At 38.8% G+C, this 12,367-nt stretch overlaps 1 protein-coding gene across 4 annotated transcripts in view; it reads left to right on the top strand.

Moving 5' to 3' along the window:
- The window catches only part of Mtm1 (myotubularin 1), a 100,819-nt gene that overhangs the window by 42,280 nt on the left and 46,172 nt on the right, over positions 1 to 12,367 (top strand). For all 4 annotated transcript variants that reach the window (XM_046453591.2, XM_046453586.2, XM_058582624.1 and 1 more), the window contains 2 exons: positions 39 to 149; positions 4,775 to 4,876. In XM_046453591.2, coding sequence (XP_046309547.1) covers positions 39 to 149; positions 4,775 to 4,876 — 213 coding nt within the window. The remainder of the gene's footprint in view (positions 1 to 38; positions 150 to 4,774; positions 4,877 to 12,367) is intronic.

The following is a 12,367-nucleotide window of genomic DNA, read 5'->3' as shown; positions in this document are numbered from 1 at the left end:
AACAGAAATACTGACTTTTGTATTTTTGTCCATTACAGGATTCTGCTCTAATACTTGATGTTCCTCTGGGTGTGATCTCAAGAATTGAAAAAATGGGAGGCGCGACAAGTAGAGGAGAAAATTCCTATGGTCTAGATATTACTTGTAAAGTAAGATATTCAGTACTTTTCTTAAACAAAGAAAGAGACACATAAATGTTGAATGATAGTAGAAATTTAATGTGGGCTTAAAACTTCAAAATCTCTTGTTCATGTAAGGTTCTAGAAATGGTTCTCCCCTTATGATTTGAGATTTCCAGAAATGCCTTGAGTGTGCATTCTCATATATGAGACCCTCTGTGGTCACCGTGCATGAGGACTAGAAGAACTGGACAGTTTGTTAGCGTGACTGAGTAGGAAGAAAACTTTATAGATGAAATCTAAACATTTTTGGTTTTTGCTCTAGTCTGTTCTGAATGACCCTTCATGTCATGTGTTACTAGCTTAGACACCTTTGTACCATGAAAGGAAAAAGGAATACAAGATATTTAAAATGGGATGTGCCCTTACCTCCAATGAACTTTGTTAATTTTGCTTAGTTTTCAGAGGTAGTGATCTATTGTGTTTTAGGGTGGTAAGTGGGAGAAATTTAGATAAAATAGTAACTGTTTATTGAGCAACCATGTCCATCCAAAAACAGGCAAGGTTATTTGCATTCAGTCCTCAGCATAGCACATAGAGGTAGATAGCTTGCAGATGGCAAACCCAAGGCTCAAAGAGTTTGGTGACTACTAAAATTTCCCAAAAAATGCCAAACCTGGACTCCAAAGACAGTAAGGTAATCAATCATTTTGTAAACAGCAGGCCAAATTTCCTGGCAAAGAAACCCATTTTCCAGCTATTGGGTATCAGAAGACTACTATGTGTAGCACATGCCGAATTTTAGAAAGAGTTGGAAGGGATTTGGAAGTCATTTGTCCCAGTAGTTCTCAAACCTAGATATGCATCAGGACAATCTAGGGAACTTTAAAAAAATGTAGGTCTTTGAGTTCTACCCCAGATCCTACTTTAAGATAATCTCTGAAGGATGGGACCTGGAAGGTTGTAATGCTTCCAACTGTGTCAGGTGACTATGAATCATCCCATCATTCTAGCACAGAGGTCAGCAAGCCTTATCTTTAAATGGCCAGATAGCAAATATTTTTGGCTTTGTGGGCAACATAGGATTTCTTTTCACCTATTCTTTTTTGTGTTCTCTGTTTCCAACACTTTTATTTTTTTTAATTTTTTAAATTTGTTTTTGTTTCCAACACTTTTAAAATATAAAATAACATTCTTGGCTTGGAACCCATATAAAAAATGACCTGGGCTGAAGTTTGCTGACCCCTGACCAATCTAAGTTCTTTATTCCATGAATTGGGGAATGAGGCCTTTGATAAACAACATGACTTGCCTGGGGTTTTCCAAGGAGCCAATGGAAGAGCCAGAATGAAAACCCAAGTCTCCTATTCCAAGGCTTTGTGCACTGTGATTTCTAAAGACCAACCTCTTCTCCTTAGGTTTGGACTTTGAATCCAGTACAGTATTTTTCTCTCTATTTATAAATGATCAAAACAAGTACACTCTACCAGAAACAAGCTTGAACTGAGATTCTCCACTACTCCCTACCTTATCTGGTTTTTGTTTTTATCTGAACTACCTTTGTGCCTCATCTATTATCCTGGTTTCTGTCTACCCTTTGGAATCTAGAAGTATGGAGATTTACTATGAAGGACTTTTTTTGAGTTTTGCATAAAAGGATTATTGGGAAGTAGAGTGATGCATTAAAGCACTCAAGGAAAAATGTGGTTAAAATATTTTTAAAATATTTTTTAGTTGCCAATGGATTTTTTACTTTGTTTATTTTTATATGGTGCTGAGGATCAAACCCAGGGCCTCACACACACCAGGCAAGTGCTCTACCAGTGAGCCATAGCCCCAGTCCATGGTTGATATTTTGAAGACTTTGGAGTGACTAATTTTAGGAGGAATTTTAAAAAATTCTATTTGCTGCCTTATCAATAGGAAAACTTACTTAAATATGAATTTCCCCAAATTAATAAAACAAAAGCACATTCTTACCCTTTGTTTATTATAAGAACAAAAGGCTTAGTAACACTCATTAGGCATAATTCTCAAATCTTACATATGTACAGATAAATATATGTATATTTTATAAAATATAAAAATTTATTCTTACATTTACTTATACAAATATATATGTATACACACACATACACACACAAACATACACACATATGTATACAATGTTATAGCATAGGTTTTTAGCTAAATTATCTCCCAGATGCACCAAAGTTGCAAGAGTTATACCTCATATTGTCAGTAACAGACCTTATGTTGTTACAGAGAAATCTGCTGCAGTGGTATCAAGACTCACTCATAGGTTCTCTTGCACTTGCACTCAGTAACCATAGTACAACTGTATTTGTCTTCCAAAGCAAGTCTAACAATCCCTACACATTTAGCTATCCCAACTATGCATGTAAGGGTTTATACTTGCCAATAGCAATGTTCACATGGTGAAAATAAGTCCTAGGAGACCTTCTCCAGTACCAGGGGAGAAGGTAGCTCTGCATATACGAATTTTTGCCCTGCAAGACTCATGGTAGCCCCTGCTCAAGATTTGGAATCTTTTTTTAGAAAATAGAGCAAAACCATACTATTACAGAGCCTTCTCTGTCTTTCTCTTCCTCATTCTCATTTACTTGACTCAAAGACAACAGTGATATGTGTTGTTTCTTTGGAAATGCTTTCTAGAAATTGGCACCTCATTAAATCAATCATATCAACATAAGACCCAGTTTATAAATAGATTGAAGGTCTGACTGGGAGATCTTTACCAGTTGCCCTGATGAGTCAAACTCTGAGGAGGCCAGGTAGAACTTAGCAGTTAGTGTATGCTCCTATTTCTGTTACAGATTTGGTGATCTACTGCCTGTGAGTCATTTGCCTTTTCCACTTCAATTTTCTTGTTGGCAAGAAAGTGTCTTTAATTGCATCTGAATCAGATGGCAAAAAGAAGTTGCTTGAATCAGTTGTGCTTTGGCACATGAAAAGTACTTGTTTAAATCCCTGAGAGAGCAGAATAAATATTTAAGTTAGAGATAGTTATCATTGACCCATGGCTATTAGGAAGAAAGTTCCTCACAGGTCCTTGAGCCCAGAGTTTGCAAGTCTCCATTGCTGTACCTTTTAGCATATCTCATCCCATTGAAATGATTTTTCCCTTCAGATGATTATTGCTTTGTGTCATGAACTGACAATAACATCCCAGTGTATTTAAATTGGTTGTTGGATTTTATTCAGTTACATGCTGTTAAAAATGAAAGTAAAGGCTGGGATATGGCTCAGTTGTAGACCACTTGCCTTGCATGTGCAAGGCCGTAGGTTCCATCCCAAGAATGATAGAAAGGAGGAAAAAAAAGCACAGAATCCTGGATCTGGTAAGGCCCAGTAGATGTTATTGTATAGAGAGTGATGGATCTCAGGGTATTCATTAGAGATCTGAGAGTCTCATTCATACTTCCTTTACCCTTTGGGATGTCTTCTAGATGATGAAGCCTTTTCTGGTCCTTCAGACTGACGACTTATGAATCTTGTAAGAGTACCTGGGGATAACTAACAAAAAATCACTCTGAACAGTATAAAGTTTGTGATGCCCAATAGGGCAGGGATTGGGGCTGACTCACTCCTGAGGTAGCTGCAGGGCGTAGCACAGTGCTTATTTTTCTGAAATGACAGTTCAGAGTTTATTGCAAAGTATAATGTTTTCAGTGCTTAGCTACCACTCAGTCACAGCACCATGACTGCTTGTTAAGCTTTTTTTTTCTTGTTTGTTTTTCTTAGTACTAGGGATTAAACCCAGGGCCTTATGTATCTAGGTAAGTGCTCTACCACTGAGCCTTATCCCCAGCACCATGATTGATTGTTTTAAAGAGACAGCCTTAAAACAATTCAGCCTTGACAATAAGAGTATTATATTTTTATACATAATACAAATTGAAATTTAAAGTAGCTCATTTCAATTGGATTCAAAAAAGGTTTTCCTGCCTGTTAAAAAGATGTGTATTAGAAGATATTTTAATTATTTTCATTGGTGCATTATAATTATACATGATAGTGGGAAGCTACCTTTAAAATCTGGTTATCATCATTAATTTCTGAAAGTAAAGTTATTACTAATATGAGATACTTTAGTGTGGTTATATAGAAACTGTATGAAAGCAGTATTGGATAGTAAAATTATATTACTCCATTACTTGTATGAGAGCTTAAAATGCCAATCATTTAGGGAGAGAGCTTCTGTATTTTAATGACATGTTTAACAATGTTGAGATTATCTTTGATAGCAGGTACTCTTTTGAAAATTTGTATGAATAGAATGTCGTTTGATAATTTAAAAATCTCTTAGAAACCAGTAAATGTAGACATGGCAGAAGATGTGTAGGGGTTGTTTTCCTTCTTTTAATCAAATGATGCTTAGCTCTGTCTTCTTGTTACTGCTTGTTCCTTTGTCTTGTCTTTACTTTCATGTCTATAATAGAATATTTTCAGGTGTTCTTAAATGAGTTATTTCAAAATACCACATAAAGTAAAGTAATTTTTTACTAGTGTAGATTCATTGTCATTTTAGGTAAGTGACTCTTCTAATCCCTTAATTGAATGAAAGATTTTTTGCTAATTCATGTGACTTTATTGGTAGACTGAAATGTCAAATTTCTCCTTTGCCCCCCTAGGATATGAGAAACCTGAGGTTTGCTTTGAAACAGGAAGGCCACAGCAGAAGAGATATGTTTGAGATCCTCACAAGATTCGCCTTTCCTCTGGCCCACAGTCTGGTAAATTCTAGGGCTCTCCTAAGCATCAGAAGGTTCTCAGGCTTTCTCTGTGTAAACTGCCTGCGGGCTGGGATTCTCTTTTACTCACTCACTGCCTTGTGTTTCCTGGTGTGATTTGTATGTGGGGGTGTTTTATTAAATATGATTTAATCACTTCCAGGAGGACTAAGTCTCTCTCCTGCTAGTCTGCAAGATGGATTGACCCAGGTGACTGAACCTCAGTGCCAGGAGGCCAATGGGAGCCCTTCCTGAGCACAGGAGCTTTACCCAGGATGCCTTGTGCTCTCCATCCCTGACTATGCCCTTTTAAATGTAGGGAATAGAGGATGGGGTGGCTCTGTGTATCACTATGAGGTCTGCTCTTAGAGTTCATTGTTCCTCACTTTGGTGCTAATGGAGAATGCTTGTCGGGCTTTTGTGGCTCCTCTTATAAATGGGAACATATCCTCTGATCCCAAATGCCATTTAGGCGAATGTACTTTTAAAATACATATGTGTTATATAGGTACTACATCCAGCACCTGAATAAGCAGGCAGGTTTATTTTGTAAAATAATGACATTTCAAATGTCATTTCATAACATTTAATATATATTTGCAGGATGGATTTATTACACATTTAATTAGTTATAATCTATGACTTAGTCCAAAAGGAAATGCAGTGTGTTAGTCAGCTTTTCATCACTGTGACCAAAATGCCTGACATGAACAACTTAAAGAAAGATTTATTTTAGTTCATGTTTTAGTGGTTCTAGTCCATGGTTGGCTAGCTCCTGTGCTGTGAACCTTGATTAAAACTGAACATTGTGGTGGAAGAGTGTGGTAAAGGAAAGCTTCTCAGCTAATGACAGCCAGGAAGCAGAGAGGAAGGGACCAGGGACAAGATATAGTTCCCTAGAACATTCCCCCAAGGCCCCACTTTTTCAGCTAGGGCCCCAGCAAACTTCCAGCTGCCAGCAAGGTCCCACCTCCTACAGCTTCTACCACTTTCGATCAAATTATCCTTCCACTGATGAAGTCAGAGGCCTCATGATCCAGTCACTTTCTAAAAGTCCCACCTCTGAACATGGTTGTGCTGGGGACCAGGCCTTCAATACCTGAGCCTTTGGAGGTCATTCTAGATTCAATTTATAACAGAAATCCAGTGTTATGTCTACCTAAAACATTTCCTACTTCTTTACCAAACAATACAGGAACACTTGCGTTGACCATGTGACTGAGCTAAACCTTTCCATGAGTCTTGTCCTCAGTTCTTCATTATATTGTGTCTCAGTCTTGGCTTCTTTTTTTCTGTCATGCCTTGCTTGCATCTTCTTATCCCCCTCCTCCTCTGGTTGATGCTAAGCACACTTGGAGGTGAATACCTGCTAAGTAGAGGGCAAGGACATAATTCTTCAAAAAATATTTTAAGTAGAGGATATATTACACCTATATTTTAAGTAGAGGATAATTACACTGCAGACTAAACTGAAGGTGATGAGAGAGATCATGTAGAAGAGCTGTTTTGTGTTCTAGCTTTTCTTCCTATAACTCTTTAGCTGTCTTTTAATATGTTTGGGGATTTTTTTTTCTTTCTTCCAGAAATATTTTAATAAAAATTGGCCATTTCCAAGAAACACCCACTGCATGCCCATCAATAAAAGAGAACCATAACAAAATAGAAAATTTACCATATGGCTATGATTTAAAGAAAAAAAATTGCAGACACTAAACACATCAGTAAAGTCCAATATTAAAGTTGCATTCCTTCTTATGGGCTATGATTAAGAATCTGATTAGATATCAAAATAAAACTTAGTACAAATGCTTAACTATTTAGGTCAAACGACCTCTACAAAAGTATCTGTCTTCCAAGGTATTCCAGTTTGAGACTCAGTTTTAGAATAAGGCATAACAAATATTTTTGTTTTAAGTTTTTATTATTGTATTTCTTGCAATAAATGTCAGAGGTTTATCAAATCTAATGAGATAAGGTTTCTTTTTCCCTGACTTTCACCTGCAGTTGTTCCAATCACAGGAAGTTCATGTGTGGTGGAGAGGAGGAACCATTCACGAAGGCTGTAGAGTTTAGAAGGATATGAAGTACTCACCATGAGTCTCATGTTGATTGTAGATGAAAATGTAATGCTTGAAAACAAATTCACTGATAGCATTATCGCTGAATCCATTTTCAGCCTTCTCTAAGTTTCTGATTTAACATGATTTAAAATATTTCTATATGAAACATTTCTAACTTTATTAGGATATAATGGTTTATGTGAACACATCTTCTAAATTATTTTGAAAGTGAGAATGAGATTTATGAAAGTTCAGTTAGGAAATAGGTTCTGTATTGGTTTATGTACACCTGGCCCTACATTATCAGAAATTTCAGGACTGGCTTACATAGCAGGTTTGGCACTGAGACCTTATTCCACCTTCCATTAAATCATGCATCATCAGCAGTTCCCTTTATCTGGCATGTTCTCTATCTTTTCCCCTTAAAAAAGTCAACTATTAGGCTAGCTTTTTCTTTAAACTACTATCTCATCTCTCACTTTAGTGACAAAATTCTGAGAAGAATATTCTAGCCTGTCCTCATCACCAGTATCCATCTGTATTGCTGATACCTTCTTAAAGCTCAAAACCTCTTACTGGCTATATCTAGTGGCTCATTTCCATCCTAATTGTCTGCCATCTCTCCTTAGCATTCAACAAATTTGAATACTCTCCTGAACATCTTGGCTTCTGTGTTCCCACACCATCTTAAATATTTTTCATAGAGTCTACTGCCTGTGCCTTCTCCTTAAATGTAAACATCTTGTCAGTGTTCCACTCTCAGCCCTCTTCTTGAGTTACCCACTTGCACCTCAAAGACTTCATTTACTCCTATGATTTAAGCTGTCACTGCTGTGTAGATGACTTCTAAATCTTGCCCTGTTAGAGTCCTTGAGTGAGTGTAACTAGTGTAACCTTCAAACATCTTCCTTAGAGCCAGGTGCAGTGGTGCAAGCCTGTAATCCCAGCTGCTCTGGAGGCTGAGGCAGGAGGATCATGAGTTCAAAGCTAGCCTTAGCAATGGCTAAGCAAGTCAGTGAGACCCTGTCTCTAAATAAAATACAAAATTGCGCTGGGGATGTGGCTCAGTGGTTGAGTGGCCTCCATAGCCCCCGCCCCCAAATAAAAAGGGCTGGGGTTGTGGCTCAGTGATGGAGCACTTGCCTAGCACATGTGAGACACAGGGTTCGATCCTAAGTACCACATAAAAAATAAAGTTAAAAAATTTTAAAAATATTCCTTAGGAAGTCCATATGAATTGTAAGCTCCTTGGTGCCCTAACCTCTTTGCAGTTCAGGAAGCCTGCTCTTTGCCCTCTGAAGTCCTGCAAGTTCAAGAATCCTTAATTGCTCAAGTTCCATAATCTGAAGTCACTTATTTTCATTCTTGCTCTGCATCATGTCCCATAGGCACATCAATTCCAAATCCTATAGATTCTGCTCATTAATAATTCAACTGTTTCTTCCCATTTCTCCTTGGGCTTCCTAATCTAGCAATGCTCTCCACCTGGTTTCCCTTTTTTCTGTTTGTTTTGTTTTGAATTTAAACAATCATGTCTCTGTGTCCCTACCTCCCCAGCCCACTACCTCCAAAAACTCAGTGATCTCTTCATACCTTGTATCCTACACTACAGCCATGCAGGACTGCCCTGTGGTTCTTGGGCACACACAGTGCTTTCCAAGTTTGGATTTTGCTATTACCTTTACCTGTATCCCCCTTGTCTCTTAAATGCCCATTCTCCACACACTAGTTTTTCAATATGTTGCTCAGTCCAGGGTCCTTTCCCTTGCCATGTGTGTACCCTCTTGGTGGGTTCATCTTAACCTCTCACATTTTAGAGTTTGCAGGTCCTTCTGTTGGAACACTTACCTCAGTTTGCTTTATGTAATAATTATGTTGTAATTGCTGTCACTAACAGCCACTATACTGTGAGCTTATCAAGTCAGGGATCACCTTTTATCTGTCTTTCCACCCGTAGCATAATGACTTCTGTATGGGAAGAATGTTTGCTATTGTTTTTGGTGTTTTTGTTTGCAGTGCTGAGGATAGAATCCCAGGGCTTCAGACCCGCTAAGCAGATGATATATCACTGAGCCACACCTAGCCACTGCATGGGAATTTTATAATGATGGCTTTTTAATTACTCATATTGAGTAGAATATGATGGAAAATCTTCATATGGAAACCAATAGGATGATGACAGTTTCTGAGTATTGTGGATCTAGTACCAGAGCTTGGGATTCTGTGTTGCTGTTACTGCAGTCCTCCACAGAGGGCTTGCTTTCTCCAGGCTGTGGCACTTGGCTATATTTTTCATATCTATGCTGAGAATCCCTGTCTCTTCCTTTAGGATGTCAATAAAGTAATGAACTAAAGAAAAGGAGTGACCCAATTTGCTCATACAGAGTTTTGGAAATTGCATTCTCTTAAGTTTTAACCACTAAAATTCATGCTTAAAAAATGTTTAAGTCAGTCACCAAAACAATACAAGATGCAGATCTAAACAGATTGGTATTGACACTGTTTTGGGAATGCCAGTCCCTGATAAGTGAGTCAACAGGTGCAACTGATTCAGAAATGGATTTCCATTTTGGAATTCTGTGTTGAGCTGTGTCAGGAAGCGGTGAGGGCATTTGAGAAAGTAGTACAGGACAAATGATACCTAGTTCCATTTGGGGATGTGAGGTATAGGGAAAGTGATATGACAAATACACATGGCCTAATGTAGGATACTCTGCATGCAGTTGTGTGGGAGAAATGCAGAGGAAGTTCATTGGGGGCTCACAGGAAGGAGACTGGAAAAACCTGCATGGGATTGATAGTTGTTAATGTGGGGCCTTGAAGGATGGATATAATTTCCAGTGGGCAGGGGAGGTGGAGGAAGTGGAATTTCCAATAGAGACAAGAGCTGATTCTCCACACAGTGGAGGGAAAGCTCACAGCATTGCAAGGGGTTTAAGAAGGTAAACTCATGGCTTTTGGCTGCAGTGGGAGGTTTGGAGTCACCTGATGGAAGGCTATGTGAGGGTGGGGAGCTTGTGTCTCAGGAAGTAATGGAGACTTACTGAAGGTTCAGAAATAATGATACTGTTGAAGACAACATTATGTAGAACCCGTGGGAAGGGAGAGCCAAGGAAGCTGGGGAGATGCCTGAGAGATCCAAATGAGAGGGCTGCAGGGCCTGAACCAGTGTGCAGGTGGAAAGGGGTAGGACAAGGATTTCACAGACTTGGGCAGCAGTTTCATCAGAGAGGTCGGAGAAGAGGGATGAATTTGCCTTGGTCATTGTGTTTGGGGCTTGAGTGGTAGGAAGGATGAGAGGCTGTTGACAGTAGGGAGTTCAGAAAAGGATTTCATTGGGGAAACATATGGAAGGGAGGAGAAATGTTCTTTCATTATCTTTGTATCCCCAGTGCCTCGGCCATGGCCTGCTTTAAGTTTGTTGAACTTTTAGGACTCCAGGAAGGGATCTCAGAGAGGGGACAGAAGCCAAACGGTTTGCAGGGGCTTAAAGGGAGAGTAGGTGGTTGAAATAAAAAGTAGGGGTAGCAGCCATAGCCAAGGAAGAAGTTTTTCTCCCTTAGCATCTGAGAACAGTGAATGACTGTATTTGTGGAAAGGGGGAAAGAAATCTTGCCACTTTTCAAGGCAAGAGAGAAGGGACCCTTTCTCAAACAAGATCCTGGAGAAGGCAGAGGGGGGATGGGATTAAACCCCATTTGTAGGGCAGTTTTGGAAAGGAGAAGGGACAATTATTCCTCTGAGACAGGAGGGGAAGAAAAGTTTCCAAACTGCCACAGTGGGGAATGTGAGAGTGTGCCAAAAAGGGATTTCCTGGAAGCATGCTCTAAGCCCGATTGCATTGAACAATACAAAAGTCCCTGCATGAAAAATATCACTACATGAATATTATTGCAACTGTTATACCAGCTGCAGATTATTGCAGTGATTTTCACTGCCATTTGAAGGCAGAAGTAAACTTGCTGTTGTATCCATGAAATGGTGTCTGGAGGCCAAGAGAGCTGGGCTCCAAACCCAGCCGTGGGATGAATGGATTGTGAGTGGGCTTTCTTACTTCAGACCACCCCTTTGGCTCTCTCTGCCTCCTTCCCCATTAGTATTTTCACCACTCAGTGTGTTTGAGTCAGAACTTAAACTCCAAATTGAACTTCAGCTGTTTAACAACACAGAGTCCACCCCAAACCATTAACTTGATTGTTGCATGTTTTTTTGATAACATTTTATATTTCAACCAAAGCATTTCTTTTCTTGAATTATCTTTGCTTTGCTTTTCAATCACTAGAAATTTTACTGAATTTTCATAAATGGCATGTAACTCAATATGAGTTTTAGGTAAAAGAAATTTTGAAATCCTGATTTGTGGCATTTTATAAAGGTAGAAACCAAAATTGTGCACACAGGAGCAGGACCTTATGGCACTGCAAAAAAAAGAGAGTTTGTTGAGGTGATGTATTCAGGAGCAAAGTTCTTTCATTGCTTTCATTTATTATAGTTTGCTCATTTTGTACTCAGATGGGACAGAGATAGTATAAATTCTAGATGAGAGTTTGTTAAACCATCCTATTAGTGACCCATAAAATCAGTGTCCTAGAGCCAGGTGTGGCAGAATACACCTGTAATCCCAGCGACGCCTGCCTATAATACTAGTGACTCAGGAGGCTGAGACAGGAGAATTACAAGTTCAAGGCCAGCCTCAGCAGCTTAATGAAGCCATCAGAAACTTAGTGAGACCCTGTCTCAAAATTAAAAAAAAAAAAAATGAATAGAGCTGGGGATGTGGCTCAGTGGTAAAGCACCTATGGGTTCAACTGCCAGCACCAAAAAAAATAAATTAAAAAAAAAAAAACATCAGTGTCCTAGATTACAACCAGAACTTTTAAAATGAATATAATAGAAACTATAAAGAGCATAACCAGTATGGGTAAGTATGGTTTCATGAAACATTTCTTTCAGGTGTGTGTGTGCATGTATATGTATGTGTGTGTGTGTGTGTGTGTGTATTCATAGTGTTAAAGAGCATTGCTTACTGTTAATCATAGTCAAGAAAGTTTGAAAAACACTATTTCAGATAATGGTAAAATAACATTAATTTTAAGTTAACATCAGCATTAATAAGCTCAAATCTATCTTCACAGTTCTAGGCATACATGGATTTTCTTGAATTTGAAGTGAAGATTGTGTTTGTGAATAAACACATGGGATGCACACTCACATACAGGAAGTCTAGAGCTAGAAGAATGAAGCCCAAGACCCAGTTCCAGTTTTATAGCAGCCACTGCCTGGGAGACTCCTGAAGGGACTTGTTTGGGAGCCCTTCCAGTTTGTGGTTACTAGTGTGGACCACGGAGTCCAATGGCCCATGTGTGAATCCAATTCATCCACGTCCCTGCGTGCAACCTTGGAAGTCCCATAATATTTATGTACTTCAGTGTTC

The sequence above is a fragment of the Marmota monax genome, unplaced genomic scaffold (assembly GCF_021218885.2).
Source record: "Marmota monax isolate L192 unplaced genomic scaffold, Marmota_monax_Labrador192_F-V1.1 WCK01_AAM20220418_F8-fsc00142, whole genome shotgun sequence".
NCBI lineage: Eukaryota > Metazoa > Chordata > Mammalia > Rodentia > Sciuridae > Marmota > Marmota monax.
The sequence above is the reverse complement of the archived record's forward strand: the minus strand, read 5'-3'. Positions and strand labels throughout refer to the sequence as shown.